This window comes from Argiope bruennichi, chromosome X1 (genome assembly GCF_947563725.1).
Source record: "Argiope bruennichi chromosome X1, qqArgBrue1.1, whole genome shotgun sequence".
Classification (NCBI taxonomy): domain Eukaryota; kingdom Metazoa; phylum Arthropoda; class Arachnida; order Araneae; family Araneidae; genus Argiope; species Argiope bruennichi.
Window position 1 is genome coordinate 40,964,156 of NC_079162.1, and position 16,479 is coordinate 40,980,634.

At 30.0% G+C, this 16,479-nt stretch overlaps 1 protein-coding gene across 1 annotated transcript in view; it reads right to left on the reverse strand.

Annotated features, from left to right (window-relative positions):
• LOC129958690 (A disintegrin and metalloproteinase with thrombospondin motifs 9-like) overlaps positions 1-16,479 on the reverse strand; it is a 241,905-nt gene that overhangs the window by 126,946 nt on the left and 98,480 nt on the right. The window contains exon 3 of the mRNA XM_056071336.1: positions 14,918-15,080. Within this exon, the coding sequence (XP_055927311.1) occupies positions 14,918-15,080 (163 nt within the window). The remainder of the gene's footprint in view (positions 1-14,917; positions 15,081-16,479) is intronic.

Here is a 16,479-nt window from a genome sequence, read left to right on the forward strand (position 1 = left end):
GTCATATGTCATATATCAGAAACTGTAAAAATCGTGAAAATAATGCTCTTCCATAAATACATACATAATTTTAATATGAAAAGTTTTTACTATCTTTTTTCAAGATATGTTATATAAACTAATAAAATACCCAAATGAATTTGTTCTAAAATGAATATATTCTTTTTGTTCAGATAATTGTAATTCTATGAATCTATGGAATCAAATACTATTTCATAAATGTATAAACTCACGAACAACTTAACCACTTGCGCTAGAAAGACGAGCCACGCAGGTAGAGATGCTTCTGTCACAAAATCGCCAATGACGTTATACACGTTTGCAGGAAATTATGACAGAAATAAAAAAGTTTGTGGCCCGTCGACTGATATTTTTTGCCGGAGGTTGCTTGGATTGAAAATTAATTCATTTAAAAAATATAAATCTTTTTCCTATCTCTGTAAGATATTAGATATTTTGTGTGACCTAGCTGCGAGTTACAGTCAATTATTTTGATACGTGCATCTGTGAATCTTTTGCCTGCATAAGTGGTTAATTTACAAACCATAACCCATAAAATATTTAAACTTATTTCAGTTTGCACTTTGAATCTAACCTGAACTATATACTTCGTAATTTATTTAAATTTTCGTAATTAATTTAATTATTTTATATAACAAATCGATGCAAAATATATTTTATGAATTAGGAAGAAAATAAACTGTAGTTTCTTAAATTTAAGAAATAATTTGTCATTTTGTAATTAAATTTCACATGGGTAATATGAAAAATGCACTATCTCACGTCTGATACAAACAATTCAAGCTTATGCGTATTTCTAAACATCAAAAATTTCTTAAATCATCGAAATAAATATAAAGATATGAAGAAATTGGGTGATGACAAAACATAAAATAAATTAGCAAAATTTAATCATTTTTCCGTTTAAACTAAACTAAGATAACTGTTTTAAATCATAGTTTTAACTGTTTTAAAGCATTCACTATTATGAAAGGATCAATCATCACGTGACAAGAACAACATTCTTATGGAAATTATCTTTTCAACCAGCTAATAGATATATTAACATTCTGATAATTGGATTGAAATGCGCCTCAAGATTCCGAATGGACTTTATACGAAATTTGTAAATTTCCAAAAATAAAAATGGAAGAAATCTATTTAGATCATTCTACGGTTGGATAATGCTACTGCTACTGATCACTTTTACTGCTTATAATTGCTGTTATTAACAAAACAACGTTTATAATCTACAGCTAATATAATTATTTTATAGAATTTCATATTAAAAGTCAATGGTTCTGATATTGCTATGATCTGACATCACTATTACTACTTAGGCAACTAAATACAAGATTCTGGCAATCATTTTGAAATATTTTGCATAATATGAGCACTAGCATTATTAGTTCATCAAATTAATATTTGGATCTTCCAGCCACAAAATTCTGCAGCCTTTCTATCAGAAGATTATTGCGATAATTTTGAAACACTTTTAAGAAGTTCTGATTTTTGCCAATTTAACAATCATTAACATTTTCGCTCAATACAACATATATAAATTATACGCCCAGAAAAGAAAAGATAATTTTCTTCCTCAAACGACAGAACGCATTTCTGTCGATACAGATTCTATGTTATTTTGTTTTTTTTAAAGGGGGGGGATTAGATTTTATCTCGCTAATATCTTCTGTTTATTCTAGTGGCGGCAAAGACAAGAAGAGAAAATCGAATTAAGTTTATGTCCTCACACACATGAAACATTTGAGAGTCTCAATCGGATAATTAATGAAAAAAAAAACGCATTTGATTTTTTTCGGAAAACAAAGACCTTTTATAAATGTGAAAGGTCAAGTCAGTGTTCTACTTCGGAAACAATTAACACGAAAAAAAATCATTATTGTTGAAAGTAAAAGCTCTCTCGTAAAACAAGTTTAAGCGACTTCCCGAGTGAAAAGAGCGAGTTGACATTGATTTTAGAGGCTGGTTAAACCCATCAGTTACCTAAAGATGGGCATTGCTATTTTTGAGGTACACGTCATCGCTGGAAAAGCTCAAGGTGAAGAAGCTTTTGTCGAAAAGGTGAGTGACAGAGAGAAAGGAACAAAATGAAATTTAAATGTTTAAGAATAATGAGAGAAGAAGAATACAACCAAAAAGGCTTATGAAAGGCTTTCGGCTCGTTTGGCTTACTGGTTCATATCACAATTTTTAATTTCTCGCATACAAAATACGCACAGTATTGCAATCGTTAAAAAATCCGATCTTGAGATTTTGACGAATCTCCACGTTTTAAACTTCTCCGAGACCGAAAAACACATTTTAGGAATTATGTGTGTCGGTCTGTGAAGACGATAACTCAAAAACACGTTGAGCTTTACGGGTGAAATTTGGTATATGTTTTCTACATCAAATTTGTAAATTTCTTTCAAACTGTGAACGAAATACATTCACAAGTCTGTCTGTAAATCTTTCTGAATATAATAACTAATTTTAGAATATTTAGTTTATATTATTAATATTTAGAACAAATTCGCCTGACCGTCTGTCGATCTGTATTTTCCCAGCTATTTAAACGCGATAATTCAAACATCCAATTACTTAAAATTTGTTATGTGGTTTCGTGACTACAGTAGTAGTTCTGTACGAATTTTTTGGTTTTAATCTGTCGGGAAAAGTTGCCCAAAAGATACATTTGATTATCTGGCACTTGGGTATTGATTGCATCCCAGCGATAAATCGCCAAATTTCACACTCTAACAGACTCTTTCGTAACTTTAGTCGTCATACGTTTAATAATACACAAGTACATTTATTAAAGAGCACGCGAGAAACTCTCAGGGAGTTTACTCTCGCTGATTTATAAAGGGCATATATACCATATATAAGAAATATGCGCCTTTCAATAGGAAAGGTGATATAAGTTTCAGCTTCATTTTTCAGATTCTATGCATAAATTAACAAAGTTTATGAATGAGTATTAATTATATATTCAAAAAAGGGACATTTCCTTTAGAATTTTGAAATTGTACGTATTTCAATATTCAAGCATTCCACTACAAAAAAAAAAAAAAAAAAAAAAAACCAAAAGCAGGAAGAAAAAAAATTGCCGTGTTCAGAGAAATGCCACCTCATATTAAAACCCAAGAAGGACCGCAGTCATTAAATAAGAGAGCTGGGGGCAGGCACCTTGCCATATTGGGGCTATTATGCGTTTATTACAGAGACAGTTTTAATTGTCGTGGCAGCCCGATCATTCAGGTCACCCCTTACGCTAATGCAGATTAGAGGTAGCTCTCTTGTGATTACCTCATAATGGAGTACGCAATCACCAGTATTAATACATGGATGAAAAGATTTTTCCCCCTATAAAAAGTCGATCATTTGCCAGCCATTTAAAAATATATAATTATATTTTTAAAATATATATTACTGCCACTTGTTTCATGTTTGAAATAAAAAAAATATCAATAATCTCTAAATGTAATGTATAAATGTGCAGTTTACTGTGTGAAATTCAATGGGGGAATACATTAATATTATATTTATATCACATTTTACAACTTTCCTATTCAACTATTTTGTGGGATTATAGCAATGAATCAAATTTCTCACAAGAGCGAGCACAATCTAAGTGTTTTTATGCAAATTGGAATTTCTTAAATAATTTCCTCAATTAATAAAATGAATTAAATCATGTATTATTAGCTTGGAGCTACAAACAATTATATTAGCAAGAAAACAAGAAGAAATTTAAAAAAATACGAATTAATTTTTGTAATCCCAACAAGAAAATACATCATGTAAATGCTAATTAAAATGCTAAATTAAAATAAGATATAGACATTCAAATTATTAAAATAAAGTGTTGATAATAATTTTAAATTTTTATATTCATTAGACAACTGTCTACTATATGTTTTTTAGTTCTAGTATTCTTGTCAATTTTGCACAATTTGGAAAGTTAAAATATTTACAATGAAGAGATTAATAATAGCAATCAATTTATATTAACTGTAGATTAAACTAATCCATTTAAATACGAGTTTTGATAAAAGAATTGAAAAGAATTTTGCAAAATGTGAGGAACATAATGATATATATAAATACATGTTATACATTTCTCTCTTAAAAGACGCAATTTGCACTCATTGATATATTATTTCTCTTGTAATTTTATGCATTTTTTTTTAATTTATTTAGCCATTTTTTTCTCATAGTAAAAAAAAAGGAGAAGCAGGGCTACATATCAAATTGAGCCCCCTATTTTAGGGATATCGAAGTTTGATTTTTTACGGCAATGCCAGAGTAATTTTGTGCTTTCAAGAGTCCTGAACTTGTACATATCCAAATTAAATCCATTCTAAAAATTTCAGAATATATAGAGTTTTTTCCTTTCGTATTCAATGCTGGCCATAGATCAGTATTTTTCAAACGTTGTGGTTGATTCACTAATCAAATTCACTTGTCCCATTCACCGAAATGAATTACTTCCCCAAACTTTCAATTAGAGTATTTATACTGTGTTAAAAATTTTTAATTTGTCATTTTATATAAAATTGCTCTTAAATTTCATTTCCAGTGTTCTTTAACGCAAGGTACTGAAAAAAATTTCAGGTTACTTGAAAATAACCTGCACTTGTTAGTTATTTCAGTATGTCATAAAATTTATTGCTAAAAAACTGTTGATATAGAGATAACCTTTAAATCAGTAAGACATATCTGGTTCTGATAGTTTGAAAGAGAAAAAGAGAGTTGCAAAATTTATATTGCCTAAGGCTCGCTACAAGACTTCCCCAACCATAGCAAGTATACGAGATTTAAACTACCCGTCAATAATTTCAAGTTATTCCTCCTCTTAATCTTTTTTTCATCACATAAATTCAAACTTCATGGAACTTTTCATAACTTCTGAGTTGTGCGCAAATTTCTCACGTCATACCCTCGTTTTGGCCGCTATCTACTTGCTTTGTTGAGTGTGATGCTCACTGGTCATAGATTAACCAAAGGAATTTTAACGATTACTAAAAAATGTATTCTCCCTGGAAGGATGAAAAAAATAAAGATATGACTCCCAGTTAACATGCTCATTTCCAGAAAAAGGCATTGTAATTATTTATTCTTTTAATATTTAAAGATTATGAAATCTGGTAAAGCAACGAGAAGTTCGTGGAAAAGATGGACATAATTCAAAGAGGACAAAAAAGAAAAAAAGATTAAAATCTATGTGTAAAGTTAAGTCCTGTAAATTAAAATGCGCAGAATCTTTGAATTCCAATAAATAAAATAAAATAAAGAAGCAGTTGTAAATTTTGAAAGCATCGAGCAAAATGGGAAAATGTACAATTCCGAGCTGATAATATTTCTCATTTTAAAGATCCAAATAAGAGTCAGTGAAGCTTGTCCAGTCCCTTTAAGATAACAAAACAAGCCATCCATTATATTTTCTAAGAATACCGGACTGCTTAATGAAACCACTTGTGTTTCAAGCCGTGTAAGTCAACTCCGCACAGTATTTAACACAAAGCAACGTCATGAAGATCATTTCATTTCATTTACGGAGTGGATTACAGCCACTTAAATTCTTTTGAACCGGAAGCTAAGATTCACTTTAATTGATTATGTAGGTTAAAAGACAGTTTTAGGCCAGTTACTTAAATTGAGGTCAACACTCTTCAAAATACAGAAACAAAAGAAAAAGTAAATAGTCTAAACATTTCCAGAAATTGAAATACTTGGTCACGGCTTTTGCAGAGTTACATTTTAACAAAAGAAGTGTCTTATGTAATAAAGTGTTGTGATGTGGCTTTTACGTTGAGTTTTATTGATAGAAATTTTAAATATACAGTGGAGTTTTTTTTTTCCAAATAATTAAATTTCCAATCTTTTAATATATTAATAAAAGTATATGATACACATAAATGTCATAAATGTTCCGCGAGTTATCGGCCCTCCAAATACTGTGAATTTTATCTATATCTGTGTTAACACATTAACTGCCATGTCAGTCACCGGTGACTGACCCTGAACTTCCCGTTCAGACCGCGTCAGACATCGGTGACTGACAGTATATTTTCATTTCGTACCTCATCTGTTACTGATGACTGAGTTTGTACTTTTCCTTCAGGCTACATCAGTCATTGTTGACTGGCAATATAATTTCGTCCAGGTTGCGTTAGTCATTGTTGACTGACGATATATATTAAAATTTATTCAGAAAACAAATTCTTAAATCTTGGAGATCTCAAAATAATGCACCTAAATGGATGCACTTATTGCAACTTTACATAATTCTCTACTTGTCAGCAAGCCAAAAACAGATATCACGGGTAGATGGAAAGGTCGTCAAAATAAACATGAGAATTAACGTGTTAAAATAATGGGTTATTTTCAACACTGTTTTTCAGCATTTTCTTAGGAGCAATTAATCTAACAAAAATATTTCAATAGCCTCTTAAAAATAAAAAAAATTGTCGTTTCAATGATATCAATTCCATTTTTGCACAATATTAGTTTCAATTAATTTTTTTAAAAATTAAAAGCATTAAAAATAATATTAACTTTGAAGAACCATTTTTTTAATTTCTGTTTCATTTTATTACATATATTTTTACCACGCTTTTATTTATTTCAGAGTATTTTTTCAACAATGTTTAAAAGTAGGCATAAGTCAAGCCCTCAAACGGAGGCAATAAAAGTAAAGTTCTTGTGAGGAAATAAAATAAATGTACGCCAAGAGCATCATCGTCAGCTTACGAGAAATTAATCCATATTTTGCCTATTTTCCACAGAAAATTTGGAGAAGATTATTCCGAAAAAATTCAAACCATTGTAAATTTTAAATAATTCTCTCTTGAATGATACCAAAACGATATTCATTTTTTAGCAATTTTTCTTTCAATTGTTATTAATTCTTGAGCTTGAAATTTTTTTCCAGTTAGACATTAGACGATTTGGCAGTCACGCTTGCCATATGGCAATAATATTGCCTGAATTAACTCCATTAAAATACCAAACATCACATTAAGAAAGCGGTATTATTTACACACAGAGAAGTAAAGTTCTCAGAAACATTAGAAAATATAATCATGCGCAATTCTTTTGAAAATAATTTTATGAATTTTATGAAATCAAATTGCAATAAACAATTCTAGAAATGGAAAAATACAACACTTCGTTACGAGTATTGTGGGTTCTCAAAACAAGATACAACACTTCCTGAGATTTTGCCGATTCTCCAGGAATTCACTGAATCTGAAAAAAACATTTCTGAAATCACCAGTTTTTGAAAACGAAATGATATGTTTGGTATAAAATGGTAAAGGAAACGATTTGGTATGGCTTTTTTACAAAACCTCGTAGATTTCTATGGAATCTGAGCGAAATCCATTCACAGGAAGTTTATCTATCCAGGTGCAAGAGAACGCGGTAAATAAAAAACGCAAATATTTGGTGCACCTTTTTATCATCTGAAATATCCAAATCAATTTTTTCATCGAATTCCTGCACGGCTTGACAGTCTGTTGGCTGTACATTGGCAAGCGTGTTAACGCGATAACTAAACCAGCGGGAGAGGTCTAACCGAAACTTTCTCGAATATTCAACTAATGAAGGTGAATCCTCTTCTAACTATCCTCTTCCGCATAGAATCGAAGATCATGCATTAGACTGCGAATACCTAGCATGGCATAGACACGAAATGTTATTTAGCATGAATTTAGCAGTTTTACTGAATCTATGGTGTAATTTTTGACGAATTTTTTAAGGCGATTCATCCCTGGCATGCGGTTTATAGTATACAAATACCCGGAAATCAAATTTGTATTTTGACCGCTTTTTCCTACCAATTTAAACTAAAATTTGACACATAACTACAATTACAGCCCCAAGATCATATACCAATATTCAATTATTTAAGGTATGGTGTTTTTGAGTCATTGCGTTTAAATGCATGCGAAAATACAGACCGATAGAAGGTCAACTCTTGACAGATTTGATTCAAAATTTGATAGAAATCAATATTTTAGAAACTAAACTTTTGCACCAATTTTTATCTATTTAGTTCTTTATATTTTGTAGCATTGTACTTCTATCCAAATACACAAACATCCTCTGAATGGATTTCGTTAACAATCTGGTAAAAATTTGCAAATGAGATATACCAAAGTCTGTAGACCAAATTCAATTCGTCTGGATTAAATCTGGATTCGTCTGGATTTGATATATCGTGTTCACAGGTTGACAGACATAATTCCAAAAATGTGATTTTCGGACTCGGGGAGACCTGAAACGTGGAGATTCGTCAAAGTCTCCAGATCGAATTTTCTGACGATTACAATATTCTCTGTACAAAGAGAAAGTGAAAACGTAACGACTTTGATAAATGAAATCTGTCATACGATTAATTTACTAAAATCATAGTTTTGTGTAAAAATTTTTCTTTGTTATACTACTAAGCACAAAACATTCACGTGCGGTATTCGGAAAATAAAAATCTGAGTACTTAAGGCGTTTACGACCTTGGTTAAAATCACCACATTTTATATTTGTCCTATCAACCCAAAACGCCTAACAATATTGTTAGGTTATCTTCTCGATAATGGACAGCATTCAGAATACGGGGGGGGGAGGAATATAACACTTTTATTAGGAAGTATGCAAGAAAGTTCCGGAAAAATCACAATTGCTTAAATATGCTTCATAATTCAATCGCTTAAATATGAATGACTATTTTAAAGGTTAATTCATAGTTCAAACTAAACAACTGTTTATTCCGATTACAAATATTTATTTTATTAAATGCCTAGTATTAATAACTATTAAATATTAAATGCCTAGTATGTAGACGAAATAATGACGTCTCCAATTAAATGACTTCATTTTTACGTATGTTTTAAATAGTTGCTCTTTACATAAACAATATTTACAGGAAAATAATTAAGAAAAAGCTCCCAAGCATAAGTATAAATTGCTGTTTTATAAAAATTACGTACATTTCTTTGATGGTGAATTATGAGAATTAAGAATATTCAGTTTTAATGCATTCCATTTTTTTTTACAGACAACTATTATTTCGGTTTTATTTGAATGAATATGTAAATAAATTTCCCATGAATCGTTTCTGCCGCTTTTCGGTCAATAATTTTTAATACTGACGAAACTAACTGTTCTTTAAATTATCAATACACGTAAATGAGGGACTCACAAAAAACAAAATTCAATGAAGCTATTTATTTAGATCGTAACAGCAAATATTTAAATGAAGAATTTATCATAAATTAAGAAATAAAAATTAAGTTCCCATTTTTTGTAATTAACTAGATCTCTAATAGTTATTCAATTGAAATTTAACCTTGGTTGTTTTTTTAAATTGTGTAAATCGACAATAATAGCTGAATTAAATACAGTAAAATCGAGTTTTAAGATTAAATTTGTAATTAAAATTAATTTATTATGGAGCATAAATAGCACAATTAAAATTTTATTTACTAATTTTTTTTATTCTGGACATAAATGTAAAAAGAAAGCAATTTTATTATTCAATAAGTTATTCAAAATTAATTGAAAAAAGAGGGGAATGGGAGCGGTCCAAATATATATATCACTGAGTAGCACGAGACCAATGGTTTTTGCTGGATTTGAGCCAGCAAAAATGAAATGCGTTAATTGAATTAACGCATTTCATTATTCTATGGTATTTTCTATAACAGTAGTCGCCTTAAAAGAGTACTGCTACAATACGAAATTTCCAGTTAATTATTATTATTACCTGTCGAACTTACAAGGGCACAGGTTGGAAAATTGAGTTCGCGATGAGATTTAGTAAAATGATAGACTACCCTTAGGATGGTCAGTTATTAAAATTCAATTTCAAGAAAATAGCCTTCACATTTTTGGTATAGCTTTTATACTAGTGAATTGTCACACTTTTCCCGTACAACTGGCTTTGCAGTATGTAATAGCAAAACATAACTAAAATTACTCTTAACATGCATGGAAATAAGGTCCCGGCTTTGAATTTTGCTTTTTAGCCTAAATAATTTAGGAAATTATACTCAGGTGAAGTTACACTCCAATAATAAATGGAAAAGGGAAATTTCTCTCTGGCAAAACAGTTATATTGTGATCTGTGAGTGTGCGTTGTATTTTCCATTTGCGGGATAAAAATTCGAACTTTGGAAATTCCTACAGTTTCATTGGAAACTTTGGAAATTCCAAATCTAATTCAGTTATATACCTTATTAATACAGAAAAATTCGTTTAAATAAACTAATTCATTTTTTCTATTCACTTTTTTCCATATTATTATAAGTTGTATATAGTCTAACTATGGCGAGAATGGCAAATGGCACTCTGTTAAAGTCTCTTAGAAAAATTTTGATCCTTGTCCCAGAAAATGTTTTATATAAATTGCAAAAAATGAAAAGTTATAAGAAGAATTCCTTTTCAATTTTAGATATCAGTTACTTTCCTTGAATTAACATCCTCATTCGTATGTTTCTAAACCAGTTTCTTTTACTGAACAAGAATTAATACTAAAAATATTTCCAAGAATCGTCATAACAGTTTTTTAAAAAAGTTAACGAATAAGAAACAAATTCACAATGCTATGTAACATCCGGTATACATTACTAGAAAAACATTAATATAGCGGTTCTTAACCTGCACCGTAACACCAGAAGTGCGTGAAATGGTTTAGACATAGATAAAATAGATGACAGGATATAGATAAAATAGATGTAATGCTAAGCATAAAATAGATGTAATGCTAAGCATAAAATAGATGTAATGCTAAGCATTGACAGACACATATATAGATGTTAATAATTATATATAATAGAAGGGGAATTAAGGTTCGTGAATGATGGATCAAGAATAAACAAGTAAAAAAAATGAGAAAAGTTGTTTTAATACACGGGGTTAATTAATTCCAAATACCGCTTTTACTAACGAATCATTCACGAAATTTCAGAAAACCACAGGCTCCTCTCCCTATTCATGGTCTTAGGGGACACTTTGACCTTCACTTTGTATGTCAATCAGACAAAAGGGAGTCAAAATTTTTTCAACGAGCCAAATAACAGAAATTCAAAAAATGATTTTCACCACTTATATTGCCCTGATTTTTTCCTATTATTCTGAATCATCAGGTGCCTGAAATTGTATTTTTTATTACCATTAAATATTAACATGAGTTATGAGCTAGCTACCTTTATTCTAAGTTAAAGCGAAATTATCTAAGGACTTTTTATCATGACCTTTTCTTTTCACAACATTACCCTAGCCAGGCTTCTTTTACCACATTACGTCAAGCTTACCCTCTCTAAGTTAAACCAATTTTGGTAATTTTTCCACTTAGCGTATTTCATTAAAATACCAGAATTCATTTCTGTAAATACATTATACAGATAAAAAGGATTCAATCTGATTGCATAGTGCTTTTCATCCTTCACAAGAAACATGTCCAATAAAACATAGATTTATATTGCGCTTATGTTCTGTTTTTATCTAACTGATTCCTTCAAACGGGATCCCTTAAACTAACAATATTTCTTCTTCAAATCCTTATTTCAATCATTTAAAAAAATTCATAACAAAAAGAAAATTGATACACTTCAGTGTAATTCATAAAACTATACTAAATCAGAGTTTCTTAAAATCAATCTGTATCCCTTTCTTTTTTGAAAGAAAAAAAATACTATTGTGACAATCAGAATAATTGTACAGGGACCCAACATTAGAAAATAAATAATAAAATGCAGAATGAATTGAAAAAATAATTCAACTCTTTTGAATCCTTTCATATCATTTTAGTACTTTCTTAATTATTTTTGTTTCAAGTGTTGAGAAGTTTGAAAGAAATGGTCCTGTTAGAAGAGATTCTACCATTTTTTTGGGGGGGCGACCCCCTCCTCCGCTGGAATCGTGGCACTCGGTTTAAGAAAACATATAATAAATAAATATAAAGCACGATATTATTTCTTTTTCAAGAGTTATTTTTATTAACTACACACTATTTATTATGATTATCTAGTACTTGTTTAAAAAACTATTATTTGTTGTTATATCCGAGTTAGGAAATTTACGAGGGCAGCGGGAAAATGTTGGCATTTTGACAATATAATTAGTTTTAAAATGAGGTATGGTGAAGCATAACAACTAAATGATTTTCAAAGCATTCATAAAACTCATCAGTATTGTGAATCAATTAATTTTACCATGCTAAGGCTTGGAGAACAGATAAAGAAGATACATTGAGCGTCTCCTGACATCTACTCGTATATCAGCAGATGCAATTTGGCTAAACACTGGCCGCGCCACACGGACTGCTCCACCAGGCGCATGCTGTTGAAGCATTAGTGTTTTATGTCCTCGATGAAAATGTTAAGAGAAACAAACTTTTCTACATTCTAATTACTTCCTCGATGATGTACGTCATTACGTCAGGTTACGTCCCTAAACTCGATGATGTACGTTCAACCGCTCACGTGAATCGATGATAAACGAATTGAAGCAGACGATCTTTACAAAAAATTATTCCAAGTCATTGATAAGAATTAAATCAACCTAGAACAGGCCCCTTGACCTTTGGAAACCTTCAAGTTAAGCATTCCGTTGGTATTCTCTATCTAGAAGTAACAGTAAAAATCATTGTCCCAAGAAGGGTGGTGGCAAACTGTATATAATCAATTCTTCAAGAAAAACGTGCTGCATGCGGTCAGACTAAAAAACACAGTATTTTCTGTAATGACTACAATGTATGAGAGCACACGCATGCTGTGGGACCTCTTGACCTCCGTATGGGTGCCTCTTTGACCTCTCGCATAGGAGTGATCGTACAGGCCAGGTAGGTAATTCATGAAGTGGGGAGTGAAAAGTGTGGTTAACTGTAAGTCAGTAAAACAAAAAAATATTAAGCTTGGAAAAGTGAAATGGTCGATATGGGATAAAGTGACGTTGATAGGCGGGTTTATGGAGATTGGTTGAAAAGAACGAGTCATTAAGTCAAAAACTACACCTTATGATACACAATACTCAACGGAAAATTCAAGGAAAAGAAATTGTGCTGTTGGTAGAATATTCATTGAAACTGCAATTTGCAGGTTCCGGCTCACAGGGTAATAAAGGGAGAGGGATAACGGATAACAGAAGTATTCTAAAACGAATTGAAGAAATTGATATGAAATTAGCGATAATTAAGAGCACGCTGCATGAAATATATTCTAGATTATAAGTATCGAGGAATAATTATACATAATATCCAACTTTATTGCAACTACAGTAAATAAAGAATTTAGGAAAGAATCGAATTATCATTGTTTATGGTTATATGAATTATATCTCACAAGAAAAGGACTGGGCAACTGACATGTTGGCGGAAGGTAAACTGTAAAAAAAAAAAAAAAAAAAAAAACATTTAAGCATTAAAAGATTCCAAATCATTATTGATTAATGACTTGCGTGGAAAAAAATGATCTGCATCATCTTTGCGATTTCACAACGTGAAAATTTCTATTTATCAATTTAGAAATATTTACATCTTAACTATAATTTAAAATTGCATGGTTTACATATAACTACGTGTCGAATAATAAAGTTCCTTTATTTAAAATTTAAATGAAATTCTATCTTTTAAACGTCTTCTGTTTTACATCATTTTAATCCATTAAAAATACTGATTTAGTGAATTTTTAACAAAAAGAAATGAAATTAATTATTAAAAAGTAGTAAGTGAATGATTTTGAAGTAAAAAAACATCAATATTGAGGATTTCTGTGTAGAGAAATAAAAATGAATCGGCCCGGAAGAATTTACCAACGGTCACTTATATTCTGAAATTCAACCTAGGGATTTTTCTTTGAGGGAGACGGGCTTTCATTTGAAAATTGATGACTTAATTGAATTGCTTTTTACTAATAGTGTTTTAAACATAGTATTGAAGAAGCTCTTCAGATAATATCATTATAAATACAAGAAATGCTTGCAATGAAGAAATTGTTTATTCATTAGGCTTTTAATAAAAATAATATGTATTAATATAGACATTTTTAAATTTACTTATTTAATTAATACATCGCTTAAAATACAATCATATATAAGGATTGAAGAAGTCAACAACAACACCTTGAATGTATTCAATACTATTGCGAGATACCGACAGGATATTTCGGTACTTAAACTGTGATGAAGAGTTCCTATATAAGAAAGTCCCTGTTTCTAAGGATGAAATTAATTAAGATAATGCCATATTATAAACGTAACTGCGAATGCGCTATGCAATTTTCCTTTCCTTGATGGATTCAAAAATTAAATCGATATGATGGACTGAGCTTAAATAACAGGAATTGAATCTATTAACTTAAAGTCATCTTTCTTGATTCTTATCAATACATCAACTGAATGCACTTCAAATTTCTAATGTATATAAATATTGTGAAATTAAATCCAGGTATGAATTTTAGTATGCATGCTGCGTTGTTAATTAAGTATGAAAAATATTATAGCTCCATTACGCAAATTGAAATAAATCAATATGGGAAAGATAGGAATAGTATGAATTAATAGGGTAATTTCTTTAATAATAATGCAAGAATAAATCAAATTTCTTTACAGAGATATAATGAATATGGAAATTAATCCAGTCGTGGAGTTTAGTATGCATCGAGCGTTATTAATTATTTGCAAAATAAATTTTCGCTCGTATAAAGATAAGTCAGTATGGGAACACTAGGATTGGAATAAACTGTAAAAATGATTTATCGTTCCATTTCAACTCCAGCTGAGCCAAGTGGCTATTAATGTCAAATATCACAAATAATAAAAATTGCTCTTGAGAGATCCCCAGCAAAATGTTGCAAGCATTGATTTCAAGTAAAACCAGTCTAATTTATGGATTTTTGAAATCATCAAGTGTTACCTTTGACGTCGCAGAATTGGACGTCTTCAGAAAGCAAAGGCCTCCACTGGCGCTCCGAGTCGGGGTGTTGCAAAGGTGATAGATGATGAGGATGGAATGAGCTTGCATTGTACGAAAACGGAGAGATTACGTAATCACCCTCAGATAAATGAATGTCACCCGTCTGAAATGAAAAGAGATACATCAAGAAATCATTCAACAATAAATAACGTAGCTTTAACAATTTTTCTTTTCAGTTGATAATAATTTCATTTTATTTCAAAAGGGGAAAAAAATAACATTCTGAGTAAAACTTTTAAGTCGATCTGTACTGAAATTATCATTTTAAATATATTTCAAAAAAATATTTGTTTTCTTTCTACTTTAACCCTTTTAAAAGGGCCATTTTTTTCTAGTCATATTATGTTAAAATATTTTTAGGCTTGAAATTAGAATAAAAAAAGCGGATTCATTTAGCTTATTAGATAAATTTAATTTGATTAATTAATTTGGTTAATTAATAATAAAGTAACAAATCAAGACACATCATTTTGTCTGAGATAAAGAACTGTAGCATCTAAGTTTCTGACTTACTAAAAAAAATATGTCAGAACTTATGCCAAACTACATAATTTCATACAAAGATTGATAAATTTGGTGGGAAGCATACTTCCCACGGCCCTAGAAAGGGTTAAGGGGACAGTAGACATTGAAATAAGCAAAAACCGGTAGAAATTTTAAAATTTTATTATTATCGTTTCCTAACAAAAATATATGTTTATAATCAACTAAAATAGTTTTATAAAATATATTGTTCAATAAAATGAATATTTTAATGGCCAAAATTAAAAAAAGCACATTTTAATTACTTTCCTCAAAATAATATTGTAATTCGATTTAAATATATTTGAAGCGTTCCAGATGTCTTAATTTTTGAAGAAATTAAATAGAATTGATAATAAAGATTTCTATTAAACATTAAAAGAAAATAAAGCATGCATTTTATATTTCGAGATTTTTTAGATGGTTAAAAGTCAATTTTTGTTCCGAAAAACAAAAAATTCTTACGAAAATTCAGTAAGTGTGGATAAAATTATTTCTAAAAAAATTAGCATTTAACTAGAATTACTAAATCATACACAGTTATATTCTAAATAAATTTGTATTGGGTAATATGGAAAAAGTAGAAAAAATTAAAAATTGAGTCGCCTGGAATATTTAAAAGGGTGAAATTGTGCAATTTTCCTACATGTGATTAATGAAAAATGAGAAGATACCATATGCTGACAACATAATTACCAAAAGACGTCATTTATCATTTCCCATTGGTATTGTGTCCATGAAATATCCTACAGGGAACTCCGTAATTAATATTTGAAATATTTTATATGGTTATGAAACTTCTATAATAATTCTACATTTTAAAAGGTTGAATTTGTGCAATGTATTAACTTAATGCATACTTATACAATAAATTATTGAGTTTCAGTTTTATGTATGGCGGAGTTATAGACCATTAGTTTTAAAAAATGAAAGTCATCATTTAATAAATGACACCGTTCATTTCAATGTTTTAAATTTTA